The 18,743-nt window shown below is 44.0% G+C and overlaps 1 protein-coding gene across 15 annotated transcripts in view; it reads right to left on the bottom strand.

Annotated features, from left to right (window-relative positions):
• Positions 1 to 18,743, bottom strand: part of LOC113576609 (ryanodine receptor 1-like) — a 64,142-nt gene that overhangs the window by 32,331 nt on the left and 13,068 nt on the right. For all 15 annotated transcript variants that reach the window (XM_081715563.1, XM_035525299.2, XM_027008811.3 and 12 more), the window contains 41 exons: positions 17,452 to 17,526; positions 16,870 to 16,948; positions 16,582 to 16,694; positions 16,294 to 16,393; positions 15,898 to 15,991; positions 15,679 to 15,753; positions 15,097 to 15,253; positions 14,787 to 14,951; positions 14,389 to 14,510; positions 13,843 to 14,029; positions 13,479 to 13,614; positions 12,854 to 12,949; positions 12,643 to 12,761; positions 12,425 to 12,558; positions 11,979 to 12,220; positions 11,670 to 11,862; positions 11,259 to 11,475; positions 10,409 to 10,513; positions 10,147 to 10,250; positions 9,942 to 10,025; positions 9,608 to 9,767; positions 9,258 to 9,405; positions 8,698 to 8,903; positions 8,055 to 8,229; positions 7,664 to 7,872; positions 7,112 to 7,464; positions 6,429 to 6,558; positions 6,129 to 6,289; positions 5,682 to 5,844; positions 5,386 to 5,472; positions 4,944 to 5,170; positions 4,209 to 4,653; positions 3,387 to 3,947; positions 3,038 to 3,238; positions 2,820 to 2,931; positions 2,544 to 2,684; positions 1,988 to 2,261; positions 1,694 to 1,811; positions 1,426 to 1,558; positions 639 to 733; positions 374 to 509 (listed from right to left, as the gene is read on the bottom strand). In XM_081715563.1, the coding sequence (XP_081571689.1) occupies positions 374 to 509; positions 639 to 733; positions 1,426 to 1,558; positions 1,694 to 1,811; positions 1,988 to 2,261; positions 2,544 to 2,684; positions 2,820 to 2,931; positions 3,038 to 3,238; positions 3,387 to 3,947; positions 4,209 to 4,653; positions 4,944 to 5,170; positions 5,386 to 5,472; positions 5,682 to 5,844; positions 6,129 to 6,289; positions 6,429 to 6,558; positions 7,112 to 7,464; positions 7,664 to 7,872; positions 8,055 to 8,229; positions 8,698 to 8,903; positions 9,258 to 9,405; positions 9,608 to 9,767; positions 9,942 to 10,025; positions 10,147 to 10,250; positions 10,409 to 10,513; positions 11,259 to 11,475; positions 11,670 to 11,862; positions 11,979 to 12,220; positions 12,425 to 12,558; positions 12,643 to 12,761; positions 12,854 to 12,949; positions 13,479 to 13,614; positions 13,843 to 14,029; positions 14,389 to 14,510; positions 14,787 to 14,951; positions 15,097 to 15,253; positions 15,679 to 15,753; positions 15,898 to 15,991; positions 16,294 to 16,393; positions 16,582 to 16,694; positions 16,870 to 16,948; positions 17,452 to 17,526 (6,832 nt within the window). The remainder of the gene's footprint in view (positions 1 to 373; positions 510 to 638; positions 734 to 1,425; positions 1,559 to 1,693; positions 1,812 to 1,987; positions 2,262 to 2,543; positions 2,685 to 2,819; positions 2,932 to 3,037; positions 3,239 to 3,386; positions 3,948 to 4,208; positions 4,654 to 4,943; positions 5,171 to 5,385; positions 5,473 to 5,681; positions 5,845 to 6,128; positions 6,290 to 6,428; positions 6,559 to 7,111; positions 7,465 to 7,663; positions 7,873 to 8,054; positions 8,230 to 8,697; positions 8,904 to 9,257; positions 9,406 to 9,607; positions 9,768 to 9,941; positions 10,026 to 10,146; positions 10,251 to 10,408; positions 10,514 to 11,258; positions 11,476 to 11,669; positions 11,863 to 11,978; positions 12,221 to 12,424; positions 12,559 to 12,642; positions 12,762 to 12,853; positions 12,950 to 13,478; positions 13,615 to 13,842; positions 14,030 to 14,388; positions 14,511 to 14,786; positions 14,952 to 15,096; positions 15,254 to 15,678; positions 15,754 to 15,897; positions 15,992 to 16,293; positions 16,394 to 16,581; positions 16,695 to 16,869; positions 16,949 to 17,451; positions 17,527 to 18,743) is intronic.

Raw genomic sequence — 18,743 nt, forward strand, 5'->3', positions numbered from 1 at the left:
CAATGATTCAGATCTGAACCTAAAATGACCATGTGTGGTCCATGATAATGGTGCTTTTCAAAGTCCAGCTGCTATTTCTGCCATCATTCTCCTAGATATTTGACGCATTATATCTACTTGTTACTCATTTTAAGACCAACACAAACATTTTTGTCTTACTTTTTAGAATGATTTCTGTTGAGTCAGTATACTAAAAGTCAGTGTAGATAATGTAACACAGAGCTCTAATGACCAAATTTGCAGCTTAATTACTCAAGAAATGGCCTGTTTGAATGCCATCACATTTTATGAGGAACATGATTCTCCAGTTGAGATAAAACCACATTAACAAACTCAGAAATCAATGCCAATGTAAATTTAGTTTAAAACCTACCATTAACGAATACAGCAAAACGGAGGAAGTCCAGATATCGCTCCCCACCACAAGGGTTCCAGCCAATGTCGGGGTAGCCTTTAGACAGCAGCATGGGGCACATCTGTAGTCCACACCCAGCCAGATATGTTACCACCTGTTGAATAAGAAAATGACCATGACAAAATGAACATACTACACCCACCTCCTCAGACCTGGATCAGGTCTGGAACCACTGGTGGAAAAACAAAAATCTCAGGTGTGCTGAGGCAATGGTATCTGTTACCATCTCAAGGTCCTGCTCCTGCAGGGCTAAAGCCAGCTCGTTGTTGTCAATACAGGATGCTGCAGCCACATCCAGGGGGGTGGATCCTCGCATTCCTGAATAACCCAAAATGTTTCATCTTCACATAGTGGCAATACACTCTGACTGTTCATGCATGATCACCACATCACAACTATGTGAAGGTGTGGTTAGTGTGGATTATGCAGCCCATTTGATGGTTTGGTTAGTGGGGATTATTCAGACCCTCTGATGGTGTTATTAGTGTGGATTATGCAGCCCCTCTGATAGTGTGATTGGTGGGGATTATGCAACCCCTCTAATGGTATGGCTAGTGGGGATTATGCAGTCTCCCTGATGGTGTGGTTAGTGTGTATTATGCAGCCCCTCTGATTGTGTGGTTAGTGTGGATTATGCAGCCCCTCTGATTGTGTGGTTAGTGTGGATTATGCAGCCCCTCTGATTTTGTGGTTAGTGGGGATTATACAGGGCCGTTGGTGTTGTGGTTAGTGAGGATTATGCTGGCCCTTTGGTGGTATGGTTAGTGAAGATGATCATCTGGTGGTGTGGTTAGTGGGGATTATACAGGCCCTCTGATGGTGTGGTTAGTGGGGTTTATACAGGTCTTTTGGTGTTGTGGTTAGTGGGGATTAAGTTGGCCCTCGTAGTGTGGTTAGTGGAGATTATACAGGCCCTCTGATAGTGTGGTTAGTGTGGATTATACAGCCCCTCTGATGGTGTGGATATTGGGGATTATGCAGCCACTCTGATGGTTAGAGCAGAGCCTCACCTAGACCAATGCCACTGTTCTGTAGCAGGTAGGACAGGTGGTCGAACATGGCACGCTGATTCTGACGACTGATGCGACAGAAGTAACACAGGAAGCGACAGCAATTTGTCACCATTTGGGGGAATCTAATCTCCTTCAGGGAGTGCAGGACAGAGAGTGTGTTAAAACAGACATGATGCGCTGATGTTCAGACATGCCTATAATGACAACTACACAACTGTCAGCACCTAACCACAAGAATATTAAAGAAAAGTTCCTTTTTCAACACCTTTGAGTCTCCTCCACCTCCAAGCACATTGACCATGACCTCCATGACAGTCTCGTGCATGCCCAAGGCCCTCATCAGGTTAGGATGCTGGTAGAAAACCTTATTATTCATGAGGTTCCTGAGAGACAGAATATGCATATCAAACATGGCAGCAAATCACAGCTCATAAGAGGAAAAAGAATTCATAAGAGCTTTCTGTTATTATTCTAATACTCTGGTATTGAAAAAGGAAAACACCAAATTTTGACCTGTCTACCACTACAACATGTGTGAGTGAAAACAGGAAGCACTAACCCAATAGTTTGGATCATGAGTGTCTCCTCTTCTGGGCCCATCTGAACGATGAGCAGCGAACGGATCTGGCCCAAGCATTCCAGCAGGTCCATGGTGTCCTGAACGGACACGGCATTGATGGCGTAGGCCTTGGGGAGAGCCCGGATCAGCTCGCCAAGAGAGTCGTACTGCCTGTGCAGCAAGCTGAACATCATGCGCACCAGCTCGGGGTTCTGGATGAACGATTCCTGGGCCCAGTGGATCATTGTGTGGGAGATCAGCTCCTGCAGAGTGCCTGGTAGGGGGTATATTACAAAAATACCACTCAGATCACAGTCTGAATCCCCTAATGTTTTGTTGTCTGCTTTTGACTAATCCAATAACATTTCATAGGCTGAAAATCGCTCAAAGTACTATCATAAAATGCTTATTGCATTACTAAAGAAAGCAGACTGTAAAGCACAAAGTAAAGAACCTACTTAAAAGCCTGAGATGCATATATGTATGAATATTTCTATATTTGTGTTCTATATTTGTATAAGTGTTACTGAATTCTGCCGGACTCTATGTGACTCACTGGGTTTGTACTCTTCCTCTTGTTCGGGCTCTTCGTCATTCTTCTTACGGAGGATCTTGATTTTTTCCACCAGCTTGAGTAGCCTTCCTCTCAGAGTTCTATCCACCTCTTCCTCCTCCTCCTCTTCTTCCATGTGCACACCTGACATTTACAGAGACATTAGCATACATTAGAAAACACGCAGGCTTTTCAGGTGAGGATGTATGAACAGAGTGAGACTCCGTGATTTGAAACTTCCATATGGGTGATATGGTCACTTGTGTGTTTGAGACTGACCGCAGTGACTGAGGATATCGTTGTGGAATTGCTGGAGATGTTCCCGAATCTCTTCAGACACTGGACAGTCATCATCATCCAGACAGTTCTTAAAGTTAGTCAGCATAATGACCTGGACAAAACAAGAAAAGAGCAAAGACCTATAAGCATGTGTCTGTGTAGTGCTCAAGCATGAGTTCTATGTGCTCTAGGGGCAGTGGCTAGGGTAAAAGAGGTACCTGCTCCTGTGGAGGGGAGCGGAACTCGCGCGTCTTGCGTGCTGTCTCAGCAGCCGACATGGTAAAGGCTCTCATCAGCTCATTGTAGCGTTCTCGCTGGTTCGTCTGAATGAGCTGGACAAACTTGTCTGAGAAGGCAACGATAGCCTCCACCCGGTGTCTGAGCTCACAGTCACAGAAGTACTGCAGCAAGGTGCACATCTGAGAAGGAGATGGAGAATGAACATATCATGCCCAGAGCACAGGTTTTTGGTGGAATATGCTGACACGCTACATAAGTCACCATAGTTAATGATTAATAATATGTAACTGACAGATGGCTTTTGCATGGGGAGGAAGGGAGTCTAACCTGCAGTTTGACTGATTCCGGAAGTTTCATTTGGAGAAGTCCTTCTTCTGGGGCATCCTCTGCTTCCTCTTGTCCCTCATCTTCTCCTTCCTCTGCCTCTTTCTCCTCCTCTGCCTTTTCTCCATTGGCCTTTTCTCCTCCCTTCTCCTTTTCTTTCTCCATCTCCCCTCCCTCATCTCCTTCATCCTTCTTGAGGGCTTTCAGCTCCTCATCCTCCTCCTCTTCTCCCACTCCTTCATCTACTAGCTCTTCTTCAACTGCCTCCTCTTTCTCTTTTGCCTCCTCTTCCTGCTCCTTAGCAGCTGACTCTCCTTCCACCTCCCCCTCCCCCTCTTGCTCCTCTGCCTTCCTATGGGCCTCTCCGAAAACGTTGGGGTCGATCATCTTGAGGATATGCTTGACATCATCGTCATTGAAGATGCCCATGATAAGGAGAGTGCTGATAAGTTTGAGGATGGGGACGAAGTGGAACTCCACACTGCCCCCTACTGGATCACGCATGGCCTGACTGCCATCCATGACAGCTTCTGTTAACATACTCAGAGACTTGGTCTTCAGATCCTACAGAGACAGCAAGAAACAAACTAACAAGTGAAATTTTGTCTTACATCAAAATAATTTATATGTTACTTTTTCTTTCACTTTTTGACAATGTGATATGGAACAACACAAGAACAAATTAAAATGTATTAGAATCTTGCTGTTCTCTCCAGACTGTAACAGATTTGGCCTGAAATAACTAAATCAAAGGCAAATCATGAAATACTTTATGCCATAAAACAGATATGCTTTTACCCCAGGAGTATACGCCATCCACCATACCTGCAGAGGGAAGATGGGGCTGAGAGTGTACAGGTCCGGGTCAGTGCCCACGAAGCTGACAGCTGTGAAGTGGAGCTTGGGCCTGAGGCAGGTGGTGAGGCCCACACCCGGCAGGTTATGTGCCTTCTCCTCGTCGGGGTACAGCGTGATGCTGAGTGTCTCCTCCGTCATGGGCACGATGAACTCGCGGTTGGTACCCAAGCGGTTGCGCTTGGCTGACTCCAGGTGGATGCTAATGAGCAGGTCGTAGTAGCCGATGCGTAGCGGCCCGGGCAGGTACGTGTTCTCAATGGCGTAGAAGAGCTGTGACTCATCCACGTGGCTGCAGAGAGCGTGTGCCACGCGATTGTTGCCCAGTGCGCACACGGCACAGTACAGCATCAGTGTGTGGTAGTGGAACTTCAGCAGGTCCTGCCGCTCCGACAGTTCCAGGATGTCGATGCACCTACATACAAGGAAAAGAAAGGAAAACTCCGTAAAGAAATTTCTCAGAAATTTTTAGGTGGCAACTATGAAAACTTCAGGGAAGCTGTAAATATAGAAAAACAAAAGATAATAGTTAAATGAATATTTGTATACCATTTTAATAAGCCTAGGTGCAAATTCTTAAATAAAAACATCACATTTTATTAAATGATCAATTTTCCAGATTTCACTAAAACTGCTGAAAAGTTTTCAGCCATAGATTTTCCATTACAGTCTGAGTAATGGTTATCACTGTCCTATCTGGTGGACCTGTTCTCCTCGGGTATGTGGAGCGCCATCATGGTGAGTGGCTCGATGCACTCCACCATCCAGCCATGTCTGTCCGATACTTTTCCCACCTCAGGCTTCAGGAAGTGGTTAGGCATTCGACTCCAGATCACCGGGCTCAGCATCTCAACGTCCAGGCGAGGCGGACACTGGGGCACGGGGTTCTTCCGCTCACTCCGGAACATGGCAGCTGACAGGGGCATGATGTTCTAATGGACGGCCCATGATTGAGGTCAGGAACCCAGGAGAAGAAGAGATAATTTCATCAAAAAACAGACAAAAATGAAAATTCATGCAAGCCTTGAAACTGTGAATTATGTCCTGATGGCCCATTTGATCTGATGAAATGAAGCAGAACAGAGAAAAGGGGTACCAGTTCTGAGGGGGTGATTGTAGCAAAGGTAAGCTGAGACAGATGACTGACCTTTAGCTTTCCCAGTTCAAACTGAAGCATGTTTTGACTGAAGGGCTGAACAAACACAGCAGGGAAAAGCTTAGTGTTGGGCTCCACCTGCAAGGAAAAAACAAACCCCCAAAATCCATAAAACCCTACCCAACAAACCAAGTGAATATATAAGGACATGTATGATAGAAACTGTCAACCCAGCCAGATTTAATTCAGCATTTGAAAATAAAAACAAACACCCAAAGGTGCTAAACATCCAGATAAGTCTTCTATACCCCACCCATGCCTTGTGCATCACCACCAACAAGACTCACCTGGTAAAAGGTGTTAATTTCCTTCCCATTGGCTGTGAAAGTCATGAGACCAGTTGCCAAGTCAACCAAACAGCCAACAACCAGATCCTCCTGAGTGAAGCACTGCTGGGGGCCACTGATTAAGTCTGCTGCCCACACCATGTAACAGTTGCTCCTCTTTATGCTATCCGGAAATGCATAACATCAGAGCGTACATATTCAATAGAACTTCAACACAAATGCATATTAATCAGAGGCTTGAGTCACAGAGTCATGATCCTCTACTCACTTCTGAATGATTTTTGGCCTGGACATTTGGTTATATGACATCCTTTAAACCATTTACAGTTTAAATATTTTACAATGCATCATTTAATGTGAAAGAAATGTAATTAAAATAGTTTAAAATTACACCAAACTTAAAGATCACAGAGATTAAAACACAGAGCTTCTACTGCTGTTCCTCACCTGTCATGAATGTTGCCTTTGTCATCTCCCACAGTCACCGTGACTGTGCGAACTTTGAAGAGGTCAAAATTGAGATCATACTGGTGGAAATCAGGGGTAACCCAACCCACCCAAACCCCACCTGGCTCTTGACCAGCGAATATCCGCACTGAGTAATAATACTGTTGTGGGAACAGACACAGAGTCAGACATGTATATATAACAAGTTTATACATTTCCAGCCAGGTCCCAAGGAAACCCACAAACCCTGTGTGGTTTAGTTGTTATAGGTATCAACTATAGTGGGTGGAGGAGACTCACTGTAGTGGTGCTGAGGATGATCTCTGGGTCATCTCGGTCATCCGGCACCACGTCCTCTATCAAGCGGGGCAGGACAGGAAGAGGAGGGGGAGGGGCAATCATGGCTGCCTTCTTAGCCTTAAACAGGAAACTGAGGTGGGATGCAAACGCGATCAGTGATATACCCAACAGTAAGAATCTGTTGATAAGTTATAGCAGTAAACACATGAAGGCTAGGAACACTTTTGGAGTGTATGTCTCTAAAGTTTGTCTCTATGTCTCTGAATCATTTGGCTATGTTTATTCTCTATGTCTGATTCATTTGGCTAAGTTTCATCTCTGTGGCTCTGATCCATTTGTTCTTGTTTTTCTGTCTAATCACAGCAAACTTTACTGACATTTACACTTTTTTTTGTTGAGATGCAACAGTTTCCAGATACAAGCATCATACACAGATTCAGCTGTAGACCTTTTGTTAGCTGATACAGCGACACAGCTTGACAAGCAACAACTGCGCAGCCAACTGACCTTGAAATAGGGAGTGTGCGATTCCTACACAGTTCTCACAATACACATAAATCCAAACTGAAAGCTGACTTTCTGCACCTTAACTTCAAAGTCATTGTTTTAGTTAAAGGCAACAGGAATTATGTCAATGTCCAATTACTTTTAAATACCCATATCATTCTGAGATCTATCCTTACCCCTTCTTTTTGCCTTTCTCAGAGGCAGTGTCTTTGTCATTCTCCTTGATGCTTGGGAGGTCTTTAGGCATCGATGGTTCCTTCTCTTTCTCCTCCTGCTCCTTCCGGCTGGCTGACTTCTTCAGTACCTCGTATTCCGAGTGAGGATCCACCTCCAGGACCTCGTCTTCTGGGATTGTGAGGGCGCGGGTGAGGAGGGTGGTCCCTGCAGGCACCTTAAATGTCTCATAGAACTGGATGGGCATGCTCAGTCTCAGGAACAGCATGTCCGTATTGGCATTCTGGGAGCCAAAAGTCTTGTGCGTGAGCTTCAGGCAGGGGGCGCTATCCACTGTACCGTCCACACGAGACACCTGAAGCCGCAGAAGCAATACGACTCACTAATATCTTATTAACAAATGCAACAGAGGTGTATATAATTTATCCAGATCATACATACAATTTGTGTCAAAATGTGCTCTATACTGAATTCTGTATAATTTCAATTCGCATATTATAGATGCTCATGAAATATGCACGAGTAGCACTTCAGTGCTATTAAGAGAGAAGTACCTCAATGTGGTTGTGGTTTGTGGGCACTGGAACGAACTGGGGCAGACTCTTGCTGAACCACATGGTGATGTCCCTCTTCATGTTGATGGCGAACGGCTCGAAGCCCTCCTGCAGACCACAGATGGCAAAGTAGCTCAGGCTGCTCACATTCTGGCCCAGGTTAATGCGTCCTACCTGGGACAGGCCCAGTGAGCACACGGGGATGAAACCTGGTGGACAAAGAAGAGAACTGCTTGAGAGAACGGTTAAATCCGAGCCTCTTTATAAGAAATAAATAGGTAACTCTTTTCAAAGTGGCAAAAGCTCAAACAACACTACTCTATAACACCCCATCCTCGTTATTATAAAGTCCATCTGAAACCAGTCATGGTCTAGAGTTAGATGCACTCACCTTCTCCAATTTCAATGTCTTTAAAGGCCATTTCAGACCCAGAATCGCTGATTAACATCTCTCCATTCAGAGTGAACATGATGTTCATCTCCACCAAGTCGATCATGCATCCCACCACATCACCAGACTGCCACTGTCTACCAAACGGCTCGTTCCCAATGTGCCAGCGCTGAGCCTGAAGAGAAAACCAGCATGCAGACGTCACTTATTTGTACCTGTACCACTGTTCCTCTCAACAACAAGGTTTCCCTGCTGTATCCATATTTTCATAATATGGTTTATCATCAGTAACTGCTGAAAAAGAATCTTAAATAAACTATTTCACTAAGTTTACAAGGACTCTGAAATCTACTTGTCCTTTCCTCTAAAGAGTGTGAGGGTTATCTCTGTACTAGTGTATTTGCATTAAAGCTAAAAGAAGTCATAAACAAATAATTTAATTAATAATATGATTAATGCATTAAAAATGTTATAACAAATGTTTAATTAAAATGATATGTAATATTAATTATGGATTAAGTATTAGGTGTATAATCTATTGACACCACTAACCTGTGAAGGTGAAAAATCAGTAGAAGCTTCTACATATACAGTATATGTGCACAGTGTACAGCTCTAATGTCTTTGAACATATTACACGCACCCTGTTCCCATTGAAGACGTAGGCCAGCTCGTCTGCTCCCAGATCAGTATTGGCACGCACGTTGGGCCGAGCCCAGCCCACTCTCATCTCCCCTGTGGTTACCGCCTCGAACTCAAAGTACCATTTGCCTGAGGTCACGGCGTATTGCTTTTCGGCTCTGAAGATGCGCACCTTGTCTCCACGGGTGTTGTCTGATGTATGACCACCTGAGGGCAAGACGGACAGCAAATTGGGCAAAATAGGACAAGGTCAGGGAGGATAAGAATAAGAGGACATTTTGAGGTTGGGAATTGTCTTCAGATTTTATGTCTGTCAAAATATTCCCTGTGTACCTGGACAGAAAAGTAAGCACAGTAGTAAATTGCAATTTAGGGATTATCACTTTAGCACAACTAACAAAAATCTTTTGTATGTGTGTGGCCCACGGTTTCCATGATGTCCAGCTTTTCAACGTCTATAATAGTGCTGTTATACAGTGCTGCTTATACTGTGACAATGAACGCTGGGAAAACCGATCTAAAAGACTAGTAGAAACTTAAAGGAGCTTGAAAAATACTCACTGCTCTCCTGGTCAGGAGGCTCGATGTTGTACCCATAGCCAATGAGGGTGCGCACGGCGTTGTTGACACTGTCTCTGTTGGTTTTCTTTGTTTTCTCGTCCAGCAGACTGTACGGTACCAGGCGAGGGTTACGCTTATTCATGATGTCCTGAGGAGCACGGCAGTGACAAAAAGAGGATACTGACAGTAATGAACATCTCCACCCCTTAATACAATTCGGCCAGATTCAATTCTGTTTACATTCACTATATGACGTATAGCATTAATTTGAAGTGAACCGTTTCTTTGTCAGGTGGGGGAGAGATGGATGAACACAACCAGCACAGTCCTCATATCAGAGGTCTGCGTACCTGGACGATGCTGTAGGTCCAGCCCTGCCTCACTCGGTCGCGGGCCCACACGTTGTGCCCATTCTCTGCCAGCTTCTCCACCAGCTGGTTCTGGTTGGGCGTGAGCTTCACATGGCTGAGATCGAGAGGGGCAGGCTTATAGCCGCTGCTCATCACATACCTGACAGGCCAGGACAGAGAGTGTCACAACTGAGTGTGTTCCTATACCCAGATACACTCAGCCATTTTAAAAGAAAACTCATGTAATCTCTTTGCTCCATATTAAAGTACATCTTAGCATTTCACTTAGAAAAAAAACAAACTATGTCCCAAAACAGTGTGACCCAGTACATACGTTTTGGGAAGTTTGATCTTCTTCAAGTTTTCTTCTGCTTTCTCATCTCCCATACCTACATGGCAGCCAAGAGCCAGGAGTGTCCTGAGACATTCCCGAACAGAACATACAGACAATGTCCATGTTAAGGGACAAGGCAATGAGCATCAAATGACTATAAAGAGGAAAGAGAAAAAAATGTGAGCAGGCTGGAATTCTCACTAACTTTAAAATCTCCCCAGACATCTGCAGATTGTAGTTCCTCTCAGGTTCTGGGAGACTCAGAAAGTCCACCAGGCACGGGTGGAGTTTCTTATTATCGTCACGGAACTGAGGAAGATGAACGATAAAGGTCAATGCCTCTGTGTGTGAGTGTATGCGAATGTGAGTGTGTGTCTGTGGGAGGTCGAGAAAGGGTGAAAGGAAGAAAGATGGATAGAAAGAAAGAAAAAAAGTTCAAAAGACAAAAAAGCAAGCAAGCTGCTTACAGGCCCATATGTCCAGCCTTGCTCGATGCGAGTTACAGACCATAGCTCATGGATGTTCTCTGCCAGCTTCTCCCTGATCCGCTCCAGGTGGGGAGGCAATACAATCTACCAAAGCACAGGGGCAACAACACTTACAGTCACAGATATTACCAAACCACAGATGTAATACTTACAGTCACAGACATTACTACACCAAACCACTGGGGTAAGATTTATTATGTATCTACTCACACTGATAAGACACCCATAAACAATCTGATTTAGTCTCTGTCACTTTGGGGTATATTGCAATATTTCTAAAAGTAGTATTATCACAGTACTGTCATTAAGGACTCAGTCCTGTTTATGTGCAATATATTATCATATTTATTATACACTCCATATATTTAATATATTTCTTTTTTTTCTTACTACCCTTGTCACATATTCTAACTACACAGTCTACAGTGTCCTTAGTTAGGAGCTGCACTTACTCCTACATAACCAAAACATACTTCTTCACCCTATATATTCTATACTTCTTTTAATTTTATTGTTTATATAAAATTGCAGAGTACATACATTTCCTCCTTCCATGTATATATAGTATTTTAATTCGTTATTCATATTTCCTACTTCACAAAGCATAGTTGTAGCGCACCCAAGCCTCACAAACATTTCAGTCTACAACTGTATGACTTTCTGAGCACATGACAAACTTGACAGAACTGAAACTACCCTACTTTACCAAAGCACTACATGTATACAGTTTTGCATAGAGCACCACATACTTTTTGCAGTGTATATAGCAATGAGCTCTTGAAAGAGCTGAGGAGAAAGAAAAACAAAGATGAAAGGGTTGAGGGAGTACCTGGGCAGTGTCCACAGGACAGGGTGTAAAAGAGGTGTGTGTGAGGGACATTGTGGGCCCCAGCAGGTTTCTGACTCCATTATAGTCATGCTTGTACTCTTTAATGGGCTCAATCCGCATTCTCTCTTTGGGCAGAAGAGCCTCGTAGCATGGCGCATAGGCAGGGGGAGGGCAGAACTTAAAGTCACCGTGACGACCACCCAATAGGAATCGAGCTCTGAGAGATCAAAGACATAACAAGTTAGTGAAGTTATGACACTGAATGGATACCCAATAATGCACCTTGAGTCTCTGCACCTTCAAAGCAAGAGTGGAAATGTACCTTTTCAAAGAAAAGTCTACTCTGTGCTTTATCAACAAACAGTAAAGTCCAGCTTTATGTCAACTTAAATTACAGACACAAATTCTCACTTGACACCAGCTGAGAAGCTTATGACAGGGAAGAAGAGGCCATCCAAGTTGAAGTTCTCGAACATGCCCTGCACGGGATGGCCGTTAATGCGGAAGGAAATACTGGGCACGCTAAGATCCAGACAACAGCTCACGACATCATCAGCGGCCAGGATGTGCTGATTGGGTGATGCCACCTGACGTGACACATGACCTGGAAGCACCAAACTTGGACTGAATAGGATTCGCTAGTGACATCAGTTTTGTCTGAGGCATGCAACAGTTGAGGATAGAAGAACTTCAGAGCCAGATCAAGACATCCATGCTCACCGGACCACAGGTGAAGCCCGTCAAAGCCGTATGAGTAGAGGTCATCTCCGACGCCGTTACCCCCCCAGCCCTCTCCGCCGCCGGGGTAGGGACTGAAGCCCACAGTCATGGCCCAGCCCACACGCAGTTGCGAAACTTGTGCTGTCACGAAGGGCTCCACGTAGTCTACAATCACCTCGTAGTACCACTTCTTATACTGTGTTGAGCCTTCGCATGTCCCTAGGAAGATATTGGGCCTCATGCTGAAGAGACAAGAGGTCAAAAACCTTAGCCAAGGAAAAATCCTTTCAACAATCACTGAGTTGCGCAACAGATTGCACAAAACAACAGAGAAGGGGTGCTAAAGCTTCCACAGACCTAAATCTCATATCTTGGATGCCTTTGCTAGAATGAACATATCAATGAAAACAGTGGGTGAGGGAAGGATGTGCCAAATAGTACTTTACCTGGTCACATAATTGACGATGTTGGTCTGTAGCAGAAGGTCACGACCCGGAAGTAAATTTTCTGTGATGAGATTTTGATTGGACCTCACAGCCACACCATTGCACACACACAGAGAGCGCAGGACATCTAAGACCTGAAGGGACAAAACAACGAAATCAAACACCATGTTTCTGTGTGCTTGCATTGGTTTCAAACAATCATTTCTCAACCAGTGCACCTTATGATTACGTCCATGCTTGTCCAAAAGAGAGATGATGGATTTGATATGGTTCTCCTGGATAATGTTCAGTACTTCAGGACTCTCAATCAAAACACAGTACAACACCTCTAGAATGCCTGTAGAGAGAACGGGCAAAGTGATGAGAACATTATTTAAAAAGTGCCAAATTACTGAAGAAGCGGGATGGAACACTATAAATGGCGGACACCTGAAGAGGCTTCCAGACGATCGAGCTTGCTCACCAGCCAGTCGAGATTATCACAGAAGAGAGCACAGTTTGAACGGTTCCCTCTGATGAGAGAGGCTACAGAGAGCAGAGACAAAGAGAAAGAGAGAGACAGTCAGAGAGAGAGAGAGAGAAAGAGAGAGAGAGAGAGAGACAGGCAGAGAGAGAGAGAGAGAGAGAGAGAGAGAGAGAGAGAAATAAATATGGTGGGGGAGAGATGATGACCCATGTTCTGCCAGCCAGAACAACAAGTACTCATGATTTCAGTGCTCTTCACCTGTTCATCCTACAATTGATGCATAATTACACAAAACTCTCAGGTGACCTCTTTCACATCATGGTGAAAAGGGGCAAATTCACTATTTTACAATAATGACAGAGTTACATAACAACTAGATGACAGGAGCTAAAGGCAATTGCAGCCATTTTCTTCATTGTAGATGTTTGGAAACCATTTCTTGCAAATAGTTAATTTAAATAATGGCACTTGGACATGTATAGTACATAACTGAATACATGATAATAATGACAAGTGTTTCTCTGTGGGAGCCCTCAGCCCAACTCAGTCCTTCAGGTGCTAAACGCTACCGCTTGGCACCAGGCTCACCCAGCAGTTCATAGAACAGGTTGACTATTTCCTTCCAGGACTCAGCTGCTTCCTCTCCAGCAAACTCAGAGAAGTGGGCAGCAGTGTTGTACACGTTCAGCCTGTCGACACACTCCAGAACGATGGTAATCATTCCCTACAGTACAATCACAGGCAATCCAGAGAGCAGTCAGAGAAAACAATGTTACTGTCACAAATAAGACCAACCTTAAGAATAAGTCACACCAAGAGAGACTTTCCACCACAAATTTACCTTGTGAACATCTAGGTTAATCGGTGTCTAGGATACATAATCTATACATTAACACACACACATACACACATACACACACACACACACACACACACACACACACACACCTACCTCTTCTTGGAATAGGTTCTGGCGGCTGCGCAGTGAGCGGAGTTTGGTCTGCTTCTCCTCATGCTCCAGCTCTTCCTCCGGTGGCCGGAAGTAGTGGATGAGATCCTGCAGCGAGAGGATCACCGCGTCCAGGGGAAGTGTAATGGGCCCTGTTGCCCTGTTCTTCCCACTCAGAGAGTCCAGCCCCCTGCAGGTCAGTGATAGATGCACACACACACACACACACACACACACACACACACACACACACACACACACACACACACACACACACAAATATAACTAAAGTAGGATTTTAATATCCTTATCAATATGCTCATGTGCCTACTCTCTATTCATATTTCACAAACAATATTTTCTTTAAATAATAATAATAATCATTCACGGACATGTTCTGTTCCATACTATTATGACTCAAAGTGCCCCAGATCATGCCTGCCTGTTTACTCCTGTCTGGACTGGGCAGGCTGAATCATGGTTCACCTGCAGGGTCAGTCTGACTGGCTGCTGTGGTCAGTGTTCGGTGGGCTGGGAACTGTGTCATACTTGATGAACTGTGTGAAGAGGCCCGTGGTGCTGTAGATCATCCGCGCTGCCTGAGATTCTTCCATCTGTGAGCGTGCCATCATCAGCGTGTCATCCATATGGCCCTCCTGATGCAGAATGACCTGGAGGAGAGAGGGAGAAGAAGATGAGAAAAACTCCAGACGGCTAGCAATCGCCATGTAAGCATTTTTCACAGTATCCTCAGTCATACAGGTGAATCGCACCATCTGTGAGTGGGACAACAAATGAAGGAACCACAACAGTTCACTAATTAAACAACAAAAAAAAAGCATAATGAAGATGACAGTACTCATGGATGAGCTTGACGCTAATTATGCATTGCTACAACGAAGTGAGAAACACAACTGGCAGTTCCAAGCCACACTAATATATTGCACCTTTCTCTTCATGGTACCCAGACGAGCTGCTTTGGCATCCAGAGCAGCGTAGGTGACCCACAAACCCGTGGAGACATGCTGTACGAAGCACATGGACTCGCCGTACTTGATCTCCGGCACCCCCATCCCCTCCACGTCGCGCTTCTTCACCACCTCAACCTTCTCCTGCTCGGTGAAGCAGAGCAGCACAGGGGGGCTTGGAATAAGAACTTAATACTTGAAAAAAGAGGCCGACTGTTTAAGGAAAATAAATGATCTTTTTTTTTTTTTTTTTTTACCACAAAACTAAACATGTTGAACTTGTGCGAACCTTGGTGGCCCGGAAGCAGAAGGCAGATTGCTTGGTGTTGGCCTTCTGGGGCTCGAGCACCATCAGGCCTTTCTCCTCGTCCAGGCACAAATAGCGACCAGTGGTGATGTGGCGGACACGGAACGACTGGCCCCACTTCATGTGGCTTCCGCTCCAGCTGCAGGGAGCAAGCATTAGAGCGTACCATCCTTGAGTCAGATAAGAGATCTTTAGTTTTCAAGTGCACTGCCTAAATAACTCTGTTCTAAAAGATGCTGAAAATCGATCTGTTGATCTATTTTTCCACACAAAGACATATTTTCTGTAAAAGGTTTATGACGGTTTAAAGATTTGTTTTCTCCACAAATAAATACAAAAGTAAAGGTTTAAGCACCTAATCATATGATTGCTCAGTTCAAGCCAGTATCCCTGAAATTCCAGACTTACTCTGGTTATTCTCATGAGAGTTAAAGCTAGAAACTCCTGGCTACTGGCTCAGATCTTTATCTGCCCATTAACATTTTCTAGACTCCCCAGTAATGAGTGTAACATTACTGGTGTCTGTCCAACAGCAAATTAGTTCATAGGGGCGATTTCCCTTGCCTGATTCTCAGAGGTTCGAGTCTCCACAAAGAGCGAGCTTGACTGCAGACAGTTCCTGTCTCATACTGTGCTATGCTGAGAGAAAGAAAATGCAGAGGGAAAAGAGAGAGAACATGGGACAGACAGAGAGGGAGAGAGACCAGCAGAGAGCAGGAATCTGAGCAATGGTTAGATAAAATGTAGAAGAGATTCCTTTGCAAATGCTATTTCTTCTCTCACTTGCGCTGAACTCCTTGCTCGGGTGCCGGAACAGCCAGACACTCATCCATGTGACCATGGAACAGGCGCAAGACATGTCCTCCAGTCAAGTAACCTACAATTACAACCATCAGCAACAACAAAGACTATACAAAAGTAATAGAAGCCGTTTAAAGTAGAAAATGTATATGTGTACATTAAAGCAGTGCCTAAGGTCACATGGGAAGTGCATCGGAATTTGGACCATGTTATGTATGTGTATGGTGTGTATGAGCATGTTGTATATGAGTGTATGAGTGTGTTATGTATGAGTGTGTTGCATATGAGTTGCATATGAGTGTGTTGTGTAAGGGTGTGTTTTGTATGAGTGTGTTGTGCATGAGCATGTTGTGTACGAGCTGTGGTGAAGGTGCATACCCTCTGCCAGCTCACAGCCAGAGCACACTGGGTTCATGTTCCACAGCGTCTGCATGAACGAGGCGTCTACCATCAGGTCTCCACTGGCACAGGACAGGTGCTGCAAGAACCCAAAGGCATCTTCAGTGCAGTAGCTCGTGTATGCTCATAACCTCATGGATGTAGTCAGAATAATGTTTCATATGCCAAGGGAATGTTGATATGGCAGGTGTGTGTGTGTGTGTGTTGGGTGGACATCCAATCATAGCAAAGACGAATGAAGATGAAGCGCAAGAATGAGAATCTTACCAGGTATCTCTCAGATGACACGCTAACCAGGATGAGGTCATCTCCCACTCTGACCTTCTCACCTTCCGACCTCTGTTTGGAGGCAGGATGGATGGTCCACCAGCATGCTTCACCTAAGGATACAGTAGGGTCCATCTCGCATTTCTACTTACAGAGAAATGAAGCCCAGATCACACAGGCACTAAACAAAAATATTAAAATATAGAGTTACCTTTACATTACCAATTCCCACAAAATAAATAAAAATGTAACTGAAAAGTGAACACCTGTAAAAGACTGCATAAGTACCTGTAGAATCCTCCTGTAATCCGACATCAAAGGCTAGCTTGTCTGTTAGTGATCGAGAGGTGGTCAGGCAGCTGAGGTACTACAATTATGAAGGGACAAAGGATATGAGAGAATGCACTTCTGCATTCATCCATATCATCAAATATTCTTCCTGGCACATTTCTCCATATACTCATTTGCTACTCCACTAGAAACATCTTTCATAAATACAGTTAAAAAGTGCAGATTGAATCTAGTCCATATGTTGATAGAATCAATCCATCAGACACCTTTAACAAAGCTAGCTTTTGACCACAGGTTTCTGACCACTGCTTATCAGGATATTATCTAGTTGTAAGACTATTGTCAACCTGGCTTTAACACAAATGTGTTAATTGCATGGTTTTGGGCATAGAGCTTGTAAAGCTTTATCAGGCACAGCGGGGTTTTTTATTACACATCAGGGTCACTGCTGCAGTGGTCTGCAGTCCTGGGGTCAGAAACAGAATGTTGGTGATTGCCACAAAGTGATGGGAAAGGTCATAATTTTATAGTTTGTATATAAACTTTAAATCCAGCATAGTTGTATGTGCCACTCCTCACCATGTCAGAGTGGTGGTGTCTGAGCAGGATAGCATGGCCATAGAGTAGTGTCCGGTGACCTCCTCCCTGGGAGGACTGGAGATGCAGGGAAGAAACAGACAAAAGACAGGTGTTAGACTAAAACTTCCCCTCGCCGAGACTGCAGGGAGCTATGCTTTATGTATGTATTATGTATGAGGGTGCTTTGGTGCATTTATATGTCCAGGAGTGTAGCAGACATGGTGGACCTCTTCACTTTCACAGAAATGCCATTCTATCCCTCATATTTTCTCTAAGATAATGGTTAGCTAAAAGCTGTAGAAAGATGCAAACTTAGCCATGTTCTGGCACAGACTTGTTATGAATTTTCTTGACTGAGTTAGAAAAATTCTGTAATACATCTGTCAGTGATCTATGTGATCCTATTAGCCAGAATGTAGCATAACTGCAGCTAACTCAAAAGATAATAACAAACACTAGGGCATAAGATTTGTTGGACATTGTTATCAGAAAAGGGTTCAGTGACATGTTAGTCAGTGACATTGGTCAGATTTTTGAACAATATGAGTATTCTAAATGAAATGTTCCCTGTAGGCGTGGACTCTCTCATAACACAGCTACATAAAAACTAAATTATTTCATTGCATGTTTGTGATAACTAGTTTGTTAACATAGGAGTAGCTGCCTGGTTTGCAGTGCTAATGAGTGGGACAGTGTGGCTACACAACACACAAAAACACACTGCTGTAAAAACAGAAGTAAATAATGTTTTGGTGCTATGGGGAGATTTGGGTTAAATCATCAATATCAAAGGCTGTTTAATCTGATCAGTAACAACGTTCATCTTGTCCATTTCGAGCTAGCTAAATAAATTTGTTATTTTCCTCTACATGCTGCTAATTTATTATTGCTGTGTCCTATTCCTGTTGTAGGCATGCAACAGGATCAGCAACTTTTCTTCAGTTCTAGTGGGAATTTGTGACACAGCATATTTAGTGCCAAAAACCAAAACCAACCAACCAAACAAACAAAAACAACAACAGGTAAACAAAATGTAACGATCGAGCTTTGTTCTAATATATGAGGGACTTATATTTTTAAAAATGTTCTTCTGAAGGAGAGATAATTTGCAAGTTGAAACAGAAGTAGACAAGCAATTTAAAGGTTATGGGGAATATGGAAAAACATCCCTAATGCTTTGAGGGCCATGTCTACTTCTTTAACTGAATGTGCACTGGCTTTTTCAGACAGTAAATATTACTCTTTTAAAGCTAATGACAACTGTGTCCTGCCCACTTATAAAATTACTGCTA

The sequence above is a fragment of the Electrophorus electricus genome, chromosome 6, assembly GCF_041902795.1.
Source record: "Electrophorus electricus isolate QZ-2024a chromosome 6, ASM4190279v1, whole genome shotgun sequence".
Taxonomy (NCBI): Eukaryota; Metazoa; Chordata; class Actinopteri; order Gymnotiformes; family Gymnotidae; genus Electrophorus; species Electrophorus electricus.